This window comes from Mirounga leonina, unplaced genomic scaffold, assembly GCF_011800145.1.
Source record: "Mirounga leonina isolate KUSES-001 unplaced genomic scaffold, KU_Mleo_1.0 Mir_151, whole genome shotgun sequence".
In the NCBI taxonomy this organism is placed as follows: Eukaryota; Metazoa; Chordata; class Mammalia; order Carnivora; family Phocidae; genus Mirounga; species Mirounga leonina.
Window position 1 is genome coordinate 10,463,701 of NW_023270377.1, and position 23,449 is coordinate 10,487,149.

The following is a 23,449-nucleotide window of genomic DNA, read 5'->3' on the forward strand; positions in this document are numbered from 1 at the left end:
AGAGGCAAGAGAAACAAAAGCAAAAATGAACTATTGGGACTTCATCAAAGAGCTTCTGCACAATGAAGGAAACAATCAACAAAGCTAAAGGCAGCCTATGGAAAGGGAGAAGCTATTTGCAAACAACATTCCTGATAAAGGGTTAGTATCCAAAATCTATAAAGAACTTAACAAACTCAGCACCCAAGAAACAAATAATCCAGTTAAGAAATGGGCAGAAGACAGACACTTTCCAAAGAAGATATCTAGATGGCTAACACACATGAAACGATGCTCAACATCACTCATCCTCAGGGAAATACAAATCAAAACCATGATGAGATACCACCTCACACCTGTCAGAACGGCTAAAATGAACAAAACAAGAAACAACAGGTGTTGGAGAGAATGCAGAGAAAAGGGAACCCTCTAGCACTGTTGGTGGGAATGCAAACTGGTGCAGCCACTCTGGAGACTGTATGGGGGTTCTTCAAAACATTAAAAATAGAACTAGCCTACAATCCAGCAGTTGCACCACTAGGTATTTACCCAAAGGAAAAATACAGATTCAAAGGGTACATGCACCCTGATGTTTATAGCAGCATTATCAACAATAGCCAAACTATGGAGAGAGTCCAAATATCCATCAACTGATTAATGGATAAAGAAAATGTGGCATATATATACATACAGTGGAATATCACTGTATGTTCATTCATTCAGAATGAATGAAATCTTGCCATTTGCAATGACATGGATGGAACTAGATGGTATTAGGCTAAGTGAAATAAGTCAGTCAGAGAAAGACAAATACCATATAATTTCACTGTTCTCTGTCTTAAAGACAGAGAACAAAGTGCGGGTTGATGGAGGGAGGTGGGTGGGGGAGGGGCTAGATGGGTGATGCGTATGAGATAGGGCACTTGTTGTGATGAGCGTCGGTGTTGTATGTAAGTGATGTATTGCTGAATTCTACTCCAAAAACCAATATTGCACTGTAAGTTAACTAACTAAAATTTAAATTTAAGAAACGTGTATGTTTGTTATGATTTCCCCCTTCAATGAACTTTTTATAACTAAACAACTGGATGACCCATTGGAAAGAGGGCTTTTACTGTAGTTCTATATTTTTATTGTTACCTTCTACCTATGGCGAGTGATTTCTATTTTCCATTTACAGTGATGATTCAATATTTCTTTTTAAAATACACATTTAGTTTACTTAAACTGATTTTTACAATTTTTATTATTGATATAATATAGGGGGAATGCAGGTATGGCAAAAATCATGACAGTGGTTTGCTAGTAAATTAAGCTGTGGGAACATTAGGTTAGATGATTTCTGAGGTCCCTGCTAACTCAGAAATTCTACAATTGAATTTGATATCATATAAAAAATGGTCCTCTGAAGCTCTGTATGTGAACTATGAAATCAGAAGTGGAAAAAGGCCATCTACATACATTTGCATAACACATCTGTGTATTATTCATAAATAAATGAGCAAAGCTATACCCCCATTTCTCTCAAAAGAAAATGAAAACCAGTGTTTTAGATAATCATTATTCATTTTGAATTCCCAGTTATGTGACATAGAATATGAGATTTACTGTAAATAGAGCATGAAATTAGATAAAATAAAATATGCTGACAGACTCATTTTTAGCCTGAACATTCAATGTCAATCACTGAGATTTAACTTCTGCTTTAGTGAGAAATATCCTGGAATGAGTTTTTTTCTAGTAATGTAAGGTCCTAATTTAGTAAAGAATTAGTCCAGGAAATTTCTTTTTACCTAAGAAAACAGATGGTTTTAGAAGCCTCTCCTTTGTGCTCAGTACTTGGCTTATTTACCCCCTTTTTGGGAGTATTTGTATTGTTTCCATTTATCTTCAATAAACTTTTCTTTCATTTGAATTTAACTAAATTCACCCAATGTCTTTTTGGTGGCAGTCATTCCCTCACTTTCTCCCTGCTCAATTTGGAAAAATCTCAACATTTTAGAAAGGCAAATCAAGCTTATTAGGGACTTTTTTTCATCAAGTGTTAGTAGCACAGCATGCTAGAAACAGCCACACTTTAATACTGTATCTATCCAGAATGCCGTGGGAAGGAGTCTTAGAAGCAAGTATCCAAAGCTTTTGTGAACTTTTCTAGATAACCAGTTCACCTATCAAAAAGGAAATTTTTCATCGAACTCCAAAATTTATACATTTGAAACTCTACTCTCTATATTAGAACTCGTTTAAAAATTTTTCAAGTATAACCATTTTTGGAGAAACGATAATGGTACTAATCCTAAGATTGAAGAGAATTACATAGACTTTTCTGCAGCCAATATACTGTTTTTAGAATGAAGGACACTGAGTGTCTTGGGTTGCATCCCCTGGGAACAGACTTTAAGAGGGAGATTTTCAGGACAATAATCTGGTAGGAGAAAGTGCTCTCCAGAGATATGTGTGCATACATCTGTAAAGAGGTAGGAAAGGCAAGATTATATGGAGAGAAGGTGCCCCCAAATATGTTTACAACTGGGGCTTCAGCACATCCTACAGGAACCCCTGAAGAGGTAATGGTCTGTCAGGTTTGGTGTCAAGTGAGACAAGAACTGGCCTTTTGTGTCTTTGTATCAGCTGGTTGGTGGGATGCTCACTGAGAGAGGGTACAACCTTGGCCAGGCAGTTCTCTGCCTGCTGGTAATTCCCAGCGCACACTGGCAGCAGCCAATATTCTCTGCAGTCAGTGTGCAACAGCCCAGAAAAGCATTCTGTATCCACTACACCAGGTTATTGCATTTTTTTGTTGTCACCTGAGAAATACACTCTTGCTTTTTGCTTGCAGTTATCAATGTCCTTCTCTCCTATACTATTAATTTTTGATGACGGTCGGTAGTGTCAGGAGAAAGGTTGCATGAATATGTTCATATTTCTGTACATTTGGTTTTCTGAACAAAGAGTATTGACACCTGGATCAAAGAACGATTGAATACTAACCCTAAAGATAGAGACTTTTAGAGAGATACAGAGATTTACATTTCTGGAGCTATTTGTTTACCATCCAGGGTGGTAAAGTAGAGACCGTTTCCTCCTCTCTGCAGAGAACATTTGGATTTGTTTATAAGTGATCTCTCTCTCTCTCTCTCCCCCTTCCTTTCTCTCCCCCCGCTCCTTTCTGTCAGTCTGTCTCTCTCTGTCTCTCTCCTTTCTCTCTCCCCCTGATGAAGAAGAGAGGCAAATGTGTCAGCAGCAACTCCTATATGAGCTCCAAGCTTCACAATTTTGAGGTTTTCTTTCTGTGTTGCAAACCTCACAATATGATTCTCCAGCATTTGTTCTGTTTTTACATTCCACATAAAAGTAAAATCATATGGTATTTGTCTTTCTCTGTTTGACTTATTTCACTTAACATAATACCGCCTAGTTCCATCATGTTTTCCAAAGGGCAAGATTATGTTCTTTTTAACGACTAATATTCCATTGTATATATTTATTATATATTCTTTATCCATTCATCTATTGATGGACATTTAGGTTGTTTCCGTGTCTTGACTATTGTAAATAGTGCTGCAATAAACATAGGCACGTGTATGTCCTTTCAAATTAGTGTTTTTGGTTTTGGGAGATAAATTCCTAGAAATGGAATTTCTGGACCATATAGTTGAAAGAGGAGAAATAGTTGGGGCTCAACTGTTAGGAGGCCAATACAATATAGTCCAGCCAAGAGTAATGGAGCAATGTCCATGAGTCTCAGAACTTGAGGTCTAAAGTCTGGTACCAACTCTTATTGCAATCTTGGACAAATCATTTAATTCACCAAGCTTCTGCATTCTAATCTACAGGAAATCTATGAGGTTCCTTCCAAATCTAAATTCAAGCAATTTAGAAGGACCTAAATTAAGATAATTTCATGAGCAAAGAGACAGAAAGGTCAAAGGAAATAAAAAACACAGGAAGAGGATAGGGGGGCAATCAGAATTTGTTTAAGATGTGTTGATTTCAAATGTTTTTTTTTTTTTTTAAAGATTTTATTTACTTATTCATGAGAGACAGAGAGAGAGAGAGAGAGGCAGAGGGAGAAGCAGGCTCCCAAGGAGCAGGGAGCCCGATGCGGGACTCGATCCCAGGACCCTGGGACCACGACCTGAGCCGAAGGCAGACGCTTAACCATCTGAGCCACCCAGGCGCCCTGATTTCAAAATGTTAATGAGACAGATGACTATGTTCAGAAGACCCTCTGAAAAGAGAGCCCCAGAAGCAGGAAGAGGGGCCCAGGCTGAGTTCAGATTTAGAAGCTATTTTCATAGGCAGGAGAGTAGATGAAATTGTTAGGGGCAGACTGGAACGGAGGGACAGACTGGAACTGGCGACGGCGGCCCTGAGAGGCAACACAGGAAACCAGGCTCTCGGCAAGGTGTGACCACAGAGGCAGGAAGTCCTGGGAACCAGAGAGCAAAACAAAGGCTGCAAGGAGAAACGCCTGTCGGATCCAGGGTTAAATGCTTTTGGAGAGAAACTTGACCTAAAAAAGCACTCATCCAGAAAGGTGGTGCTGATATAAATCAGAGGTTTCAGAGGGAGAGGATGGTGTAACTGGCTAGCTACAAATGCAAAATGTGTTCAGGGGCATTTGCAGGCAATACAACTTGGTAAACCTGCAGAACCGGGTGGGCGTTTTTTTCCCAGCATGGTCCATGTGCCACTTGCATTAAAATTACCTGGAGTAGTTGTTCAAAATGCAGGTTTCTTGGTCTCCCTGCAGAAGCAATGACTCATAATCTCTGGAAGGAGGCTCTGGGTCTCTTCATTAGAAACACTACGGCCCCACATTTATGCTTATGTATGCAGCCCAGGGTGCTTCACTGTGTTTTTGAAGTGAATGGAGGGAGTCAGTAGAAAGACATAAAATGAAGAGATGGGGAAACTGATGGGCAGCAATCTTGAAAAGGCAAAATGGGCCCTAGGGCACCAGGAGAAGGAATAGCCTGAAAGAAAAAAATCCACCCATCTCCAAGTATCCTGCTCACTGCGGCAGAGACTCATGCTCAAGCCAGCCAGGTCCCCATGAAAAGTTCTGCCTTGTGTCTCCGCTCTTGGTAATGGTATCTTGCCCATCTACAGTGACAGTCTTGATGCCAGAGATGTAGCAGGGGCTGAAGTCACGGCAGAAGGCAGAGCCCCCGATGAGTTCCCCAACCTTTCTGGCAGCAGCGGGGAGAGCACGGACAGCTGGTCCCAGCTTGCCAATGAGGAGGACAATCCGGATGACACGAGTAGCTTTCTGCAGCTCAGTGAGCGATCCCTGAGGTACCTGCTCTTTACTTGACTTCCCAGGGAAACAGGTTTCAACACAGATTCTAAAAATACTTTCTAGATGGTTCTCTACAAAGAGTCCCTAATAGAGCAAAAAGGAAAGCTCTGCTAGGTCAAGGTGCCTGCCTGTCGTGATTTGTGTGAGAGGTTTCTTAATATCCAGTTGTGCCTTTAATTACCTTGGCCAAGCTTAAGAGTCAGTTGTATTCCTTTCTCTGTAAGCCCCAGCTAGTGCATTCAATAACAACTGGGAAATTTTAAATAAGACCTGCTGTTACACCTGGTGTGTTTGATACTTTCTCTCTGGTTCATTTGTATTTCAGATGCAACCCAGGCTGGGTTTACATGAGGCAAGTGTTTCCACATTGTGTTGTGTTGTTTGGCCTAATTGTTTCTCTCCTTTCTCTCCCCTGCCCTGTGTAATGTTGCTCAGAGAAAGCAAGAGACGAGTTAGAGAAAGATCAGATTTGGAAGGACCCAAGTGCATCAAGAGACATAAACTAAACACTATCCCTCTGTGAGGTGGAAATGAAAAGAATCCCCACATTTCTGCCCCAAGTCTTATTTGATATGATACTGGAAAAAGTCTGCAGACTTTCCAGAAAGACCAGTGGGAAAATGGGATTCAGATGCATCTGGGGGTAATGGCTCCTTAGCAGCCTTATTTCTGGCAGTTTGGTCTGTTTAGACTTAGGAAAATTTCAGTGTTAAACACTTGGTCTAAAATCCCCCCAAACCAGTGGGAATTATTACAATATGGAGATTTTTAAAAAAGACAGAATATAAATCTCTAGACTTAGCAGCAGTTTATATGTTAATTGCCTTCAGTGCGATGTTTGAGGCATCAGATTTCAATCAGTGAATATATTCAATGCCCCACATGAAACCCAAAGCAGGAATTTGAAATTGAAGGAGTACAGTTTGTTACTCATGGTACTCCCCAGGGAAGACTGTCCCGTCACAGGACACACCAGCACTCATCCTTTGGAAACCTGACTTGGAAGAGATGTCACTGGGAAATAGTGGGAGTATGAGAAAACTCAATTGGTTTGCTGAAATTGGATGCATTCCATTCTGCAAGTACCGACAGAGCCTAAAAATTGGCTCAAGCCTACTATGTTTCAGCAACTAAGTTCCAAGCTAGTAACTAGACCATATGTTGATTGTGTAGCCTATGTAAATGATTCAGCAGCCCTTCTTCTCCATTATACACAAGGTATCAGGTGCTGCTTCTCAAAGATTTTACAATAAAGAAGCTAATAAAACTTTGGCATTGCCCAACTTCATATTTGTATTTATTTATTTGAGAGAGAGAGAAAAACAGCATGAGAGGGGAGAGGGTCAGAGGGAGAAGCAGGCTGGGAGCCTGATGTGGGACTCGATCCCAGGACTCTGGGATCATGACTTGAGCTGAAGGCAGTCGCTTAACCCACTGAGCCACCCAAGCGCCCAACTTCATATTTGTAAATTCTGCAGTCCCACAGGAAAATAATCAGCCAGGTGCATATTCTGTGGAATGTCCCTCAGAAAAATCCCTTGAATGGCAACAGGAGAACATGTGTCTACTGGTTTCTGTCAGAAGTCAAGAAGCAGGCAAATGAGCCTTCTGATATCTCCCCAGCCAGCATTCTCAGAAGTATCCCAGTCTCCGTGGGTATACCAAAGGGTCTCTTGCTGAAAGATAAACATCCTCACTGTAACTAGAATGAGGAATACAAAAGCCATGCTGATAGTCACCCACTAGGTGTGGCCCACTAGCTATAACTCCAGTGCAGAAATTCAAAAACAGTGATGATGATGATGATGATGATGATGATGATGATGATGATGAAGAAGATAATGATGATGATTGGCTGGAGCCAAAAGTGTCTTTTGTTGTGTCTTCCCCTAATTTGTCCAGAAATAAATATTAATTTAGGAGACCCCCAACAATATTCTTCTGGGCACCCAAAGAAGGACCTCTTAGGAAGAAAGATGGAACGTCAGTGTTGGCCATGTGGCCAGGTGGTGGAGACAGGCATTAATATGTAAACTTTTGCTTTGTCAGCAATGGCAACAGTAGTGCCACTAGCAGTCTTGGCACTATGGACCTGGACATTTATCAGGAAGGCATATCAACTTCTCCCATGATTAAGTAAGTAGCCACTGAGATGCAGTGGTTGTGAGACCACTACTCTAATTCCATCTGGCAATCCATTTTGATCATTCAGACTGTGCCCAACCGCTGAATCATCATGTCTAGGCTGCCGTGGTTCCATGTCACTGGAGCAAGAACTGGGGCTGAGACTAGTCCTACCTTAGCACCACTGTTTTCTGGATTTCAAATCTGCCTCCTCTGATAAAATCATCCTGGAAGAAGTTTATCCATAAAATCAGAAATAACATGTCATTTTACTTAATTGGACACAGAAAAGCAAAAATCTTTTTAAATCATACCATGCCAACCAACAAAGACTATTGTTCAATAGAATATAATGTGAATGATTTTTCCTTTACTTGTAGACACCTGGGATAATCACTACTAAATGTGTCTAATACCAAAGGGGGCCACAATGTAGATATGTCATTGCCACACAGTGACTCTGCTTCCCAAGACCTCGAGATCTTCCAAAGACCAAGGAGAAATAGCACTTAAGGAGCACGACACGTGTAACACAAAATACAGTGTGGAAAAGGAGGACAACATGAGGTCAGGGCTATATCCAGAATTTGTGATTATTCTGGAAAAGTAAATGAATTGAAATCTATCTTTGACTACTACTACTTAGCTTATTACTGTTTGGAGTTTTCTTAAATCTCAGAAAGATAAAAATGAAATATAAGACTAATGCTGCTCCCTTATCTACTTCCTCAGTTACTCTCTATAGCTAAGTCATTTTTGTTTCACTATGTAATCAGGTATCCTGCCTGCGGGAGTATTCCTCAGTGATTGAAGGAATCAATCCTTTGTTGTTCCTTACCGCCACTATTCACAAGTAGAGATAAACATACATGTGATCTTGGGTTTGTTTTGTTTTGTTTTTTAAAAGTAGAACCAAAATACAAACAAAAAATTACTTTGGGGTAAATTTTTCTCCTTCAGGAAACATTTGTTTAGCTACCTTTTTCCATCTTTCTCCAGGGTTAGAGCCTAGGACCCCAAACACATCTATGCATTCAGGGAAAACTAAAATGACCACCCCCTATCAGCATCCTGCAGCTGCACAATAGCAGAAACTGCCCCTACCATCTTTCATTTCACTTATATCTCTTGCAGAGACCTAGCAGAGGCTCTAGACCCTTGGGAAATTGGTCATTCTTCTAGAAATAATTCCATATGCGTGGCAGAACAACTATACTCTCTCTCTCTCAACATTAAGAGGAATACAGTGAAATTTACAGCCAGTAAATCTTAGCAGTAAGAGAAAATATAAGGGAGAATACTCTTATAAAAATACACATTTTAAGAGATCCTGTGTCTTGAATTTCTAGCCCGTACAAAAATATAGGACAACCACAGGCTTCCCAAGATGGTCACCTCCTTTCAGCTGTGGGGACATATGCTCTCATTTTGGAAGCATTTACTGAGTCCTGCCATTACATTAAGACTCCCTAACAAGTACTTACTGTATGAAAACACCTCAAACATTAAACATGGTTTTAACTAATGAAATAATTCAGTTATGTCTCTAGTTTTTTATCTCCTCCAGCCTACTCCATCCTCCTGATAGAAAAAGAAAAATTTCAATTTTAATTGAGATCTTTTGTTGTACAATTTATGTTCTGCTGTTCATTGGTTGTTTTTTACCCTTATTTCAGATCAAAGAACCACAAACATTAGAAAAATATTTTCCTAGACTAAAATGTAAATTTGTTGCTATCATAGTATAGGGAAAAAAATCACTGTGTTAGGATGGAAATATTTGGTCTTTTAAATGACAAGTCAAATACAGAAGAAGGATAAGTCCCCAAATCAGATCTAGTTGCCTACAAGATATTTCCTTGATTGTTCAAACCAGTGATGGAAGAGAAGTTGAGGAGAAGAGAAAGATGAATTTCTTACTCTCCCACACTTATTATCCCAACTAAAACTATGTAATTTATCTGGCCTTTTTAAGGGCCAGGGCTATTTATGGCAGACCCAATAATCCTATGTAAGAGCCACACTGATATTTCTCCAGTGTTACTTCCCTCTATGAAAATGATAAATCTAGATTGAACTTCAGAAGCTTTTAGATCAATAAGATCCATTGCCTCATCGTCTATTTACAGCTAATGTCTAAATATTACCAACCATATACTGTTGTTTTCTCCCAAAGTGAATTAGTAGAAGAAAAGGAGATTCTTAAAGGACAGTCAGAAAATGTAGAGGGTAAGCCACATTCCCATAATTTTGACATACAATTTGCCTGTGATTCCCCCTGGAACGCATAGTAAACCTGGGCTTGTGGTCTGTGTTCAGGTGTCTCTGGAGTGGCAATGGGAGCAGCCAGCCCCCAGGGAAGCATGCTAGTGATCAACTTTGATCTGGAGCCAGAGTGTCCTGACGCTGAACTTCGAGCCACTCTGCAGTGGATAGCTGCCTCGGAACTTGGGATCCCCACCATCTACTTTAAGAAATCTCAAGAAAACAGAATCGAAAAGGTACCCTGTCCTGTGTTTGGATGTGATTAAATTGTGCTTTTATTACTGCTGGAAACTTGGTAAATTCCCAGTCAACTCATTCAAATGTGAACTATTTGTTCTTTTTACCTTAAAATTTTGACTAGAACTTTGAAACCTTCCACCCGCATCAATATAATCATGGTAACTGTTTCTTTGACCCTCAGTTGGTCTCAGCTCATTGGTGACAATGAGAAAGTGAAGTGCGGAGATGGGAACTTTCTCAGAGTCTGGTGTTTTGTTTCTTTGTTTTTGTTTTGATATTTCCTTGCTCTGGAACCAACCTCCTCATACCACTCATTTAAATAAGAGGTAGAAGGGAAAGGCTTGATAGATATAAGAAACTAAAGTGAGGCCATACTGATATTTAAAACAGACTGTGACATGGTGTCAACAAGATGCAAGTAATCCTCTACTGAACAGGTTTGCATTAGATGGACTTCCTCCTTATCACTCTCCACCTACCAGAAATATAAAGTCAGGGAATAGATCCCTTGCCAACCTCTAAATTAATAGCAACTATCACTCTAACTCCAAAACTGTCCACTAACTGTTATAGAATGTTAATTATTAAGATTAAAGCACAAATCCATCTGCCAATGTCTTCAAGCTCAATTTCCCATAATTTAAAAGCATGCCCCTTCTAAAGGTGTTCAAATTAATAATAATGTGGCCATATGAGATTCCTATTGCTGTGTAACAAACTGCCATGAATTTGCTAAGTTAAAACAACACCCCCTAGCTCTGTTGCCAGAAGCTGGGTGAACTCTACTTTGCTCTCTGGTTAGGGACTTGCAAGGCAGAAATCAAGATGGCAGCCTGGCTGGGCACTTGTCTGAAAACTGTGGGGAAAAACAAGCTTCCAAGTTTGTTCAGGTTGTTGTCCTAATTCAGTGCCTTGTGGTTGTAGGATTGATGACCCATTTCTTTGCTGTGCCCCTTCTAGAAAGTTCCAGCATTCCTTGTCGTATGGACCCCTCTATGTTCTCATGCAGTCAATCTCTCTTACTTCTGCCACCAACCAGAGAAAATGGTTTTTAAAGGATTTATGCACTGAGATTAGGTTCACCAGATAGTCTCCTTTTTGATTAACACAGTATTAACTAAAGAATCCCTTTTGCCGTGTACATAATGAGGTCATAATTTTCTCATCTTATTCATGATAATGAGGATTAGGGCAGAAATCTTGGAAGCTGGTTTAGGATCCTGCCAATCACTGCCACAGTGCATTTTGTAATGTTTTATTGTCACAAAGTATTTCCACATATGATTATACTTCTTTCTCAGTAACCCTGTCAGAAGAGCCAATGGCTATTATCATCCCTTTTTAATGAGCAAGTCAAGACTCAGAGTGGCTGGCCCATGAGAGAGTCCTCAGGTAGTGATGTCTGAGCATAGTCCTGGAAACTTCTCAATAGTGTCTCTCTCAGGTTCAATTGCCTTGGAGTTATGATCTGGATTTTTTTTTAAAATATGGAATTCTCATTGTCAAAATCTAGCAGGCTGAAATAAAAAATCCTTTACCATGTGGCCCGTGCACATGGTAATTAGAACAGTTTCCCCATTTCTGCATCGCCAGCCAATGGCATTGGATACTGGAAAAAATGAGAAGGAGACATAATTGATACTGCCCTCTTCCGCATCAGTTTCTCTCTCCAACCCGTAATATATTTCTCTTCCTACCATTCCATGCCATCTGAATCTAGATACTATCTATAGATACTATCCTATACTTGTCATACCTTTGTTGGCGAGGTAATGAGTAGTTCACTATTTGATAAATTCTCCTTCCACCTTACCACCCAGCCTGCCCAGTGCAAAGAGTGGAGTGAAAGAGCACTCCACATTGGACCCCTCCTTCTTGTCATACACAATCCTAAAGACTCCCTGCCATGGGGGCGGAGAACAAGAACATTCTCAGGTAAAGTGGATCCTCAAATTCCTGGAAAAAATGAAAGACGGCTGGTTTCCAACTTTATCTCCAGAGCATTACTTGGTGCATTTTCGGATGGTCTCTTAATAAAGTAGATTTTTATACAATCCACCATTTTGAAGAAACAACATAGTAGTCTATGTGAATATGTGTCTCACAAATCCTTATTAGGTGAAAGGACAAGGGGTGTGTCATGAACTTGATTACTAACTTGATTTTGTAAATCAGGCCCTGACTTGATATTTATTTATCCTCACTAATTTTCTTTTCTTTTTTTTTTTTCTGTTTTTACTTTTTATTTATTTTTTTTCTTTTTTAATTTTTCTATTAACATATAATGTATTATTTGTTTCAGGGGTACAGGTCTGTGATTCATCAGTCTTACACAATTCACAGCACTTACCGTAGTACATAACCTCCCCATTGTCCATCACCCCGCCACCCCATCCCTCCCACTATCCTCACTAATTTTCAGTTCTCGGAGGGAATTCCTGCCTTTGCTCATAGCTGTTTTTCTGAGAAAATAAACGCTCCACTAATGTTATCAAGAAAAACAGGAAGTAATGTTTTACTCATTCAATGTAGCATCAGGTCAAGGAACTTATTTCTAAGGATTGTAACTTTAGGGACTAAATATTCTAATTTTTTTCACTCAAAGTTCTCTATGCAGAGTGGTTCTCCATAAATGGGCACGGTTTGTTGTCTGAGATGGAACTGTTCAAATAAAGCAAACCCACAGACAAAATGTTGACATCCTTTCTTTTATCAATGCTGCATTTGGAAACCTCATTCTGATTGTCTTTCTTAATTAGTTAAGTAGTTATTTTGAAGTAGTGTGGAAGAGAGATTGTGGCCTCCCATGAGGCTTTGTCTTACGTAAAGGCAAACAATGTCTCACATGTTCCTACTCAGTTTGTAGAGGATTAAAGAAGCATCTCTGTTTAGTTCAGAAATGTCATTTTCCCACCATCACTCGAATATTAAACATCACTCATAGATCTATGTCCTGAGTCCCCATTTGTGTGAATTCTGAATTTTTAAAATAGATTAACTTAGTTAACAATTTTCCCACTAGGGTGTTCCCTCATCAACCCCCCTGCCTTGTGACAATACAGGAGTGAACTGAAGAGGAGAGGGTATCGTGAGTAAATACTGAAGCAGCTCACCTTTCCCACCATTGACCTTGGAGTTGAAGGGCACTTAATTAAAGTCAGCTTATAATGAATTTCAGCCACATTTCAACTCAAAGGCAAATTCCAAGCATTTTTGGTGCCCAACATAGTGTCACTCTTTTCTGATAAAATGACACTTTCGTTTTTAAGCTTTCTCTTTCATGGTGTTTTTTTCTACTCATTAAAATGCTGTCCACTTGAAAGTCATACACTCAGAACATTCATCGAATGTTTATTGAGCATATACAACAAGGCACGGTTCTAGGCTCTGGAAATAGAGGGAACAAAAGAACAAAACTTATGACCCATGGAGTTTCCATTCCAGTTCCAGAGGGACCCAGAGTAGGGTGAATATAAACTGGGAGAAGCTCAGATTGTAAAGAGAAATCTTGAAATATGATGGAAATTTATTTTAAAAGCAGATGACAAACACATTGAAAATGGGATTTCTCAGGGAGAGGAAAGATGGCAGAGGAGTAGGGGACCCTATTTCAACTGGTCCCCGGAATTGAGCTGGATATCTAACAGACCACTCTGAGCACACACGAAACCAGCCTGGGATGTAAGAGGATCTGGATCTCTACAAACAGAATATCACAGGCAGGGTTGGTTTCGAGGTACGAAGCAGGGAGCCGTGATTCTGTGGGCAGATATTGGAGGATAAACAGCAGTGGGAGGGAGCCTGGCCTTGGGGATCCTACATCACTGGTGAGTGACAGCCTCGCTCACTGGGGACAGGGCACAGACTTGCAGACTGGTAACAGCGGGGAAAGGACTTTAGGGCAGCCCTTGGGACAGAAACCCAGAGCAGCGGGGTCACCCGCACAAACTGGGAGCCACTGGAGGTTTTAGAAGCACAAAGGGCAGAGACATGCCCCAACCTGGAGGCAGGACTGGGATCGCTGCTGAAGGGCGCAGTTTATAGCAGCATGGACAGAAATGGAGACAGTGTGGCCTGGAGAGCTCACTGAAGAACAGACTGTGATCTCTCTGCTCTGAGGCAGAGGGTTGGAAATGGTCTCTTCTGCTCTGACGCACGGAAGAGACACGGAAAGCCACCAGGGAAAGCTGCTAGAGAACAAAAGCCCCCAAAACTGATTCCCACTGAGCCCATCCCCCACCACTGGGGGGCACGGCAACTATGCCCAAACAGGGTTGCCTGAGTAACAGTGCAGCAGGCCCCTCCCCCAGAAGACAGGCTGGGAAAACAAGAGGCCAGCAACCCTAAGGTCCCAAGAAAACAGGTACATCTTGCTTGGGTTCTGGTCGATAATTTGGACTCTATACATTCCCTCAAACACCCATCAACAGAATGACTAGGAGGAGGAACACCAAAAATAGAAAAGACTCATAGATTATGACTTATGCGGCATATTTAAAAATGGATGAAGATATAACCAAGATGTCGGAGACGGAATTCAGGCTAGCAATTGTGAAGACAATAGCTAGAATGGAGAAATCAATTAATGGCAACATAGAGTCTCTAAGGGCAGAAATGAAAGCTGAATTGGCAGAACTTAAAAATGCTATCAACGAGATCCAATCCAATCTAGATAATCTAACAGCTAGGGTAACTGAGGCAGAAGAATGAATAAGCAACCTGGAAGACAATATAGTAGATAAAAAGGGAAAAGAGGAGGCCAGGGAAAAACAGCTCAGAATCCATGAAAATAGAATCAGAGAAATAAGTGACACCATGAAGCATTCCAATGTCAGAATAATTGGAATCCCAGAGCGGGTGGAGAGAGAGAGAGGACTAGAAGATGTATTTGAGCAAATTGTAGCTGAGAACTTCCCTAATCCAGGGAATGAAAGAAACATTTGCGTTCTAGAGGCAGAGAGGACCCCTCCCAAGATCAAGAAAAACAGGCCAACACCCCAGCATGTAATAGTAAAACTTGCAAATCTTAGAACCAAGGAAACCATCTTAAGGGCAGTTAAGGGGAAGAGATTCCTTACGTACAGAGGGAGAAACATCCGAATAACGTCACATCTATCCACAGAGACCTCGCAAGCCAGAAAGGCCTGGCAAGATATATTCAGGGTACTAAATGAGAAGAACATGCAACCAAGAATACTTTATCCGGTAAGGCTGTCATTTAGAATGGATGGAGAGATGCAGAGTTTCCACGACCGGCAGAAACTGAAAGAATAAGTGACCACTAAGCCGGCCCTGCAAGAAATATTAAGGGGGGTTCTGTAAAGGAGAAAGACCCCAAGAGTGATATACAACAGAAATTTACAGGGACAATCTATAAAAACAACGTCTTCACAGGCAACATGATGACAATTAATTCATATCTTTCAATAATCACTCTCAACGTGAATGACCTAAATGCTCCCACAAAACGGCACAGGGTTGCAGATTGGATAAAAAGACAGGACCCATCCATATGCTGCCTACAAGAGACTCATTTTGAACCTAAAGATACATCCAGACTGAAAGTGAATGGATGGAGATCCATCTTCCATGCCAGCGGACCTCAAAAGAAAGCTGGGGTAGCAATTCTTATATCAGACAAATTAGATTTTAAACTAAAGTCTGTAATTAGAGACACAGAAGGACACTATATCATTCTTAAAGGGTCTATCCAACAAGATCTAACAAGTGTAAATATCTATGCCCCCAATATGGGAGCAGCCATCTACATAAGCCAACTGTTAACCAAAATAAAGAGTCATATTGATAACAATACGTTAATTGTAGGAGACCTCAATACTGCACTCTCAGCCATGGACAGATCATCTAAGCAGAAAATCAACAAGGAAACAAGAGCTTTGAATGATACACTGGACCAGATGGACCTCATAGATATTTATAGAACATTCCACCCTAAAACAACAGAATACTCATTCTTCTCAAGTGCACATGGAACTTTCTCCAGAATAGACCACATACTGGGTCACAAATCAGGTCTCAACTGATACCAAAAGACTGAGATTATTCCCTGCATATTCTCAGATCACAGTGCTTTAAAACTGGAACTCAATCACAAGAAAAAATTTGACAGAAATTCAAACACTTGGAAGCTAAAGACCACTCTGCTCAAGAATGTTTGGGTCAACCAGGAAATCAAAGAAGAACTTAAACAATTCATGGAAATCAATGAGAATGAAAACACATTGGTCCAAAACCTATGGGATACTACAAATGCGGTCCTAAGGGGGAAATAACATAGCCATCCAAGCCTCACTCAAAAAAATAGAAAAATCCTGAATTCACCAACTAACTCTACACCTTAAAGAACTAGAGAAGAAGCAACAAACGACACCTAAGCCATGCATTAGAGGAGTAATAATTAAAATTAGAGCAGAAATCAATGAATTAGAAACCAGAAACACAGTAGATCAGATCAAAGAAACTAGAAGTTGGTTCTTTGAAAGAATTAATAAGATCAATAAACCACTGGCCAGACTTATCCAAAAGAAAAGAGAAAGGACCCAAATTAATGAAATTATGAATGAAAGGTGAGAGATCATGACTAACACCAAGGAAATAGAAACAATTATTAGAAATTATTATCAACAGCTATATGCCAATAAACTGAGCAATCTGGATGAAATGGAGGCCTTCCTGGAAACCTATAAGCTGCCAAGATGGAAACAGGAAGAAATTGACAACCTGAATAGGCCAATAACCAGTAACGGGATTGAAGCAGTGATCAAAAATCTCCCAAAAAACAAGAGTCCAGGGCCTGATGGATTCCCTAGGGAATTCTACCAAACATTCAAAGAAGAAATAATACCTATTCTACTGAAGCTGTTTCAAAAAATAGAAAGAGAAGGAAAACTTCTAAACACGTTCTGTGAGGCCAGCATTACATTAATCCCCAAACCAGGCAAAGACCCCATCAAAAAGGAGAATTTCAGACCAATATTCCTGATGAATATGGATTCCAAAATCCTCAACAAAATCCTAGCTAATAGGATCCAACAAGACATTAAAAGGATCATCCACCACGACCAAGTGGGATTTATGCCCGGGATGCAAGGGTGGTTCAACATTTGCAAATCAATCAATGTGATAGAACACATTAATAAGAAGAGGGAGAAGAACCATACAGTCCTCTCAATTGATGCAGAAAAAGCATTTGACAAAACACAACATCCTTTCCTAATTAAAACTCTTCAGAGTATAGGGATAGAGGGAACATTCCTCAAGTTTGTAAAATCCATCTATGAAAAACCCACAGTGAATATCATCCTCAATGGGGAAAAGAGAGCCTTTCCCTTAAGATTAGGAACACGTCAAGGATGCCCACTCTCGCCACTATGTTCAACATAGTACTAGAAGTCCTAGAAACAGCAATCAGACAACAAAAAGAAATAAAAGATATTCAAATTGGCAAAGAAGAAGTCAAACTCTCTCTTTTCGCAGACGACATGATACTTTATGTGGAAAACCCAAAAGACTCCACCCCCAAATTACTAGAACTCACCCAGCAATTCAGTAATGTGGCAGGATACAAAATCAATGCACAGAAATCAGTTGCTTTCTTATACACAAACAACGCAACTGTAGAAAGAGAAATTAGAGAAACGATTCCATTTACAATAGCACCAAAAACCATAAGATACCTCGGAATAAACCTAATCAAAGAGGTAAAGGATCTATACTCTAGGAACTACAGAACACTCATGAAAGAAATTGAAGAAGACACAAAAAGATGGAAAAACATTCCATGTTCATGGATTGGAAGAATAAACATTGTTAAAATGTCTATGCTACCCAGAGCAATCTATACCTTCAATGCCATCCCAATCAAAATTCCAATGACATTTTTCAAAGTGCTGGAACAAGCAATCCTAAAATTTGTATGGAATCAGAAAAGACCGCGAATCGCCAAGGAAATGTTGAAAAAGAAAAACAAAGCTAGGGGCATCACATTGCCTGATTTCAAGCTATATTACAAAGCCGTGATCACCAAGACGGCATGGTACTGGCACAAAAACAGACATATAGACCAATGGAACAGAATAGAGAACCCAGATATGGACCCTCAACTCTATGGTCAACTATTCTTCGACAAAGCAGGAAAGAATGTCCAATGGAAAAAAGACAGTCTCTTCAACAAACGGTGCTGGGAAAATTGGACAGCCACATGCAGAAGAATGAAACTCAACCATTCTCTAACACCATTCACAAAGATAAACTCAAAGTGGATGAAAGACCTCAATGTGAGACAGGAATCCATCAAAATCCTAGAGGAGAACATAGGCAGTAACCTCTTTGACATTGCCCACAGCAACTTCTTTCAAGATACATCTCCAAAAGCTAGTGAAACAAAAGCAAAAATGAACTTTTGGCACTTCATCAAGATAAAAAGCTTCTGCACAGCAAACAGTCAGCACAACAAAGAGGCAACCCACAGAATGGGAGAAAATATTTGCAAATGACACTACAGACAAAGGGCTGGTATCCAAGATCTATAAAGAACTTCTCAAACTCAACACCCAAAAAACAAATAATCGAGTCAAAAAGTGGGCAGAAGATATGAAAAGACACTTCTCTGAAGAAGACATACAAATGGCTAACAGACACATGAAAAAATGTTCATCATCATTAGCCATCAGGGAAATCCAAATCAAAACCACATTGAGATACCACCTTATACCAGTTAGAATGGCAAAAATGGACAGGGCAAGAAACCACAAATGTTGGAGAGGTTGTGGAGAAAGGGGAACCCTCTTGCACTGTTGGTGGGAATGCAGGTTGGTGCAGCCACTTTGGAAAACAATGTGGAGGTGCCTCAAAAAATTAAAAATAGAGCTACCCTATGACCCAGCAATTGCACTCCTGGGTATTTACCCCAAAGACACAGATGTAGTGAAAAGAAGGGCCATATGCACCCCAGTGTTCATAGTAGCAATATCTGCAATAGCCTAACTGTGGAAAGAGCTGAGATGCCCTTCAACATATGAATGGATAAAGAAGATGTGGTCCATATATACAATGGAATATTACTCAGCCATCAGAAAGGATGAATACCCAACCTTTACAACAACATGGATGGGACTGGAGGAGATTATGCTAAGTGAAATAAGTCAAGCAGAGAAAGTCAATTATCATATGGTTTCACTCATTTGTGGAACATAAGGAATAGCCTGGAGGACGTTAGGAGAAGGAAGGGATAAATGAAGGGAGGGAAATCAGAGGGAGAGATGACCATGAGAAACTATGGACTCTGAGAAACAAACAGGGTTTTAGAGGGGAGGGGTGTGGGGGGATGGGTTAGCCCAGTGATGAGTATTAAGGAAGGCACGTATTGCATGGAGCACTGGGTGTTATGCACAAACAATGAATCGTGGAACACTGCATCAAAAACTAATGATGTATTGTATGGTGACTAACATAATAAAATTTTTTAAAAAATGGGATTTCTCACACCTCAACTATGAGCCAAATTCACAGAATTACCTGGGACACTTACTTACAATTCATATGCCTAGGCCCTTCCTTGGCCGTGATTACGTTCAATGGGGTTCAGAAATATATATTTTTTAACAATTTCCCTCAAGTGAAGTCATTTTGATGAGTACTAAAGTTTGAGACCCCCTTCCATAAGAAATATCCTAAAGGGGTGGCAGAATTTGAGGTACACTTTAAGTATCCTAAATTCCAGGGCAAAGATTGCTGAGAATCCTAATGCCTAATGATCTAAAACAGTTTGTAAACATCACTCACAATGGCTAACACTATATGCAACTGATGAATCACTAAATTCTACCCCTGAAACTAATAATGCAGTATATGTTAACTAAATTGAATTTAAATAAAGAATTTTTTTAAAAATTTAATCTGCTTAATTCAAAGTGATAAAAATCATGAAGGTAACTGTTTTTTTAAAAAAAGACATAAATTAGCCAATTATTCTGCCTCTTGGATACAAGGTATCATTGCACTTTAGCTCCTTTTCTAAATCTAATGAGCTTCTGTGAGCTAGAATGGCCTGATGACTGGCTTCACTGTAAATCAGTGCCTTTCTCATCTTTATGCATTTGAAAATTACTTCCTTTTCTTGGAGGCAATGCAAAGAACAGAGGAAAGAGAGGAAACAGGTGTAGGCATACCTCCCCAAGAAAGTGAGGGTCAGAAGAGACATGATTTCACATATAATTTCTCATCCTATTCAACATGAAAAGTGGTGGAAGGACAATAAGAGAAAAAAATGAAGGACAAATAGAGAAGAATTATACACTGCCTTAACTTAGACTACCTTAACAAAATACCATAGACTGAGCTGCTTATACAAGACATTTATTGCTCACAGTTCTGGAGGCTGTGAGGTCCAAGATCAAGTTACCAGTAGATTCCATTCCTGGTGAGGGCCCTCTCCCTCCCTCTGTCCTCATATGGTAGACAGAGAGAGCTCTGGTGTCTCTTCCTTTTCTTATAAGGGCATAAATCTTATCATGGGAGCCACATCCTCATGACCTCATCTAAACCTAATTATCACCCAAAGGCCCCACCTCATAATACCATCACATTGGGGTTTGGGGTTTCAATATATGAATTTGGTGGAGAATACTGACATTTAGGGGATAATAGATACTAAATCTCTTCATTTATAAACATAAGAAATTGTCTTGAATTGAACCCCTTAGTCAAGGTTCTCAAACTCAGTGTGCTCTAGAATCACCTGGGGAGATTTATGGACCCAGATGCTCTGGCCAATTAAATTAGAATCTCCTCTTGTTATGAAGCCCAGGTATTGGAGTTTTCTAAAGGTCTCTGGTGGTTCCAGGGTACAGCCAAGGCTGGTAATCATAGCTCTACAGGCTATAATTGCAGGAACAATATAAAAACCAACTCACTTGTGTTTAATAAAATGGAATTCTGCCTTGGAGCAAAAGAAGGTAGTTACTTTCAGAAATCCAAGCTGAGTGTTTCTTTAAAATCTCACAGCTTGAAACAACTCCCATAGATTTTACCATAGGATTTTGTAAACAACTGATCTAATTTAGTAAATGTGCCTGTGAATATAAAAGTCCTCTACCATGTAATACTCTTCTTCAAATGAGTCTGTCAATGATACACCATCACAGGATGTAAATTCTTCTAGTTCCTTAAGACAAAATATTTGCTCAAGGAAATGCCAATTATGATCTATAGAAAGGGAACCTAATTATTATTGATTGTGAAATGGCAGGAAATGAAAATATTTGATTTTTATTTTTCAGTGCATTGAAATGGAAAACTCAGATCACTAACATACTGAAGCTGATTATGAAATTACCAGAGCAAACACATGGACAGGCACAATGAAAGATCTAGGGCCAGCTGCTAAATTGAATGTGGTTTTAAAGGCTATGGTAACAAGCTGGAAATGTCCTTTCTTGGCTTCTTCATAATTTTAGCCTCATTTTTATTTAGAAATTTCTTGCAGTCAAGGAAGAAAAGAAAGTGTAAGACCTTCTTGCTCATCAGACCCACAGATGTTTCAAGGTCTTGATGTCTGAGATTAAGTCATCACAGCCTCAGAGTAGGCTATAGTTAGTGGGGCCAGATCATTTTTAAAAACTTCTTTATTGGGATATCAGACTGGATTTGGAAATCATGAGACAGATTCTAGCCTGTGACCATTCCACAAACTACTGGCAGAGTGACTACCTTGTAGGGCATTTTGACAACTTTGGGTCAATCAACCTCATCCTGTGGTCATCACCACAGTGGGAGATCCTCCTTCAACAAGTCCTAAGTAGATGGAAAGAAGCAGTAATTGAGCTTCTAAAGAGGTCTGAGGCTGAGAGCCTCCTGGGAAGGGCTTAGCAAATACTGACATCTGCTCCAGAGTTTTGATTATCTCTTAGAGCAATGACTCAGGGATAAAAGTTGGGAACAAAATGGTAGACCAGTGAGCCAGAGTTTATAGAAAGAAAAAAAGGAGCTGAGGCTAATTTTATATTTCTGTGTACTTTACGTTAACTGCATCTTTATAAGACATGTTAAGGGAGAGGAGACACCCTCAAGGGATGGGTCTGGCCTAAGGCCATTGGTGACACTTGAAGGAAATCTTGAAGAGAAGTCACCAACCTATGAACCTCTCACAATGAGACTTCAGAAACTTGATGTTCAAGCCTTCTCCACTGGTAACACCTACTTTCTAGACTTCCAGTAAGAGCTGGAAAAGTTTGATTTGTCGAATCATGCAAAGACATCCTAGCCTTTCTCTCTTTTTCTCTGATGCTTCATGTTTTTACCGTTAGTATGACAGAAAACATGCCTCGGACCATTCATACATGCCAAGATATAAGTAACAGCTCACAAAGTTATTTTTATTCATCTCCACAAATTACTAATAGCTGCTAGGAATGTTCCCCTATCTGAGGGTATTTGCCTTTTAAGCAAAGTCTTAACCTAAAAGATTAAGCTCTCTAAAATTTCAGGAATCTGACAGGAAGCTAGGCAGAAGTTGCAAAGGGGTCCCAAACAACTAGTAGTCTATGAAATGTTATCACTGAGACCAAGGGAGCTGAATGGAGCTAACCTTCCATTGCTGTTCAAGTGAACAGTGAAGAGAGGTCTGAGCTATCCTACCGCACAACACACACAACACTGTCAGTCACAATTCAATAAGACAGATGCCACGTGATCAGCTTTTACTGTGCTTCTTGCCCACTACCATTTCACTAATCTAGGCTCTGTTCAGCCTCAGCCTACAACCACTTTTGTGGAGCATCCTATCAATAGAAAATTATTGACTAAACAGCCTCAAGATACACATGTTTAAATTACATATATGTAAATATATTACATAACACTTAAGAAAGAATACTTAGATGAGGTTCATCCTCAATGATTCTGAATGCCATCCCATATTTCAAATAGTTTTCATGGTCATTTTGAATGTATTTGACTCACATTTGGTCATTTGTTCCTTCTCTCATTCAGCAAATATTTACTGAACACCTATCAGGTACAGGTACAAGATAGTAAGATATGGCTTAGGTGTTGTCCTTCCCTGGGGGATTATTATCTATAACCTAGTTGCTATTGACCTCCTATCTGTCTCTTTGTTTACATCATCCTAAAGATCATGCACATGTATTCATCTCTCAAGACCTCAATTTTTCATTGTTAATGTCTGCTTCACAGAGTTGTTGATAGAGTTGAATGAGATTACATGCGGAAATGTACTTCGTACAGGTTTTGGCCCTTAATAATTGTCACTTTTCTTTAAAAGTATCTGCCTAAGGAGTTTGAGAGGCCTTCACCCTGGCTTCAGCCCACAGTGTCATGAAGGGAATGATCTACAATGATTTCTTATCTTTCAACACTTCAGCTCACAATTCACCTGCAGCAAAAAACATTGTCTCTAAGTCGTGGCCAGTTGAAGTTGGTACCAATAACTGGGTGGCAAATCTAGGATGTTTCTTTAATCTTTACTTTACCTTTTGCAATGGAAAGCCAATGTCT

At 39.8% G+C, this 23,449-nt stretch overlaps 1 protein-coding gene across 1 annotated transcript in view; it reads left to right on the plus strand.

The window, feature by feature from the left end:
* SPHKAP (SPHK1 interactor, AKAP domain containing) overlaps nucleotides 1-23,449 on the plus strand; it is a 118,854-nt gene that overhangs the window by 94,767 nt on the left and 638 nt on the right. Inside the window, exons 7-10 of the mRNA XM_035008330.1 lie at nucleotides 5,095-5,280; nucleotides 7,334-7,420; nucleotides 9,585-9,637; nucleotides 9,728-9,909. Coding sequence (XP_034864221.1) covers nucleotides 5,095-5,280; nucleotides 7,334-7,420; nucleotides 9,585-9,637; nucleotides 9,728-9,909 — 508 coding nt within the window. The remainder of the gene's footprint in view (nucleotides 1-5,094; nucleotides 5,281-7,333; nucleotides 7,421-9,584; nucleotides 9,638-9,727; nucleotides 9,910-23,449) is intronic.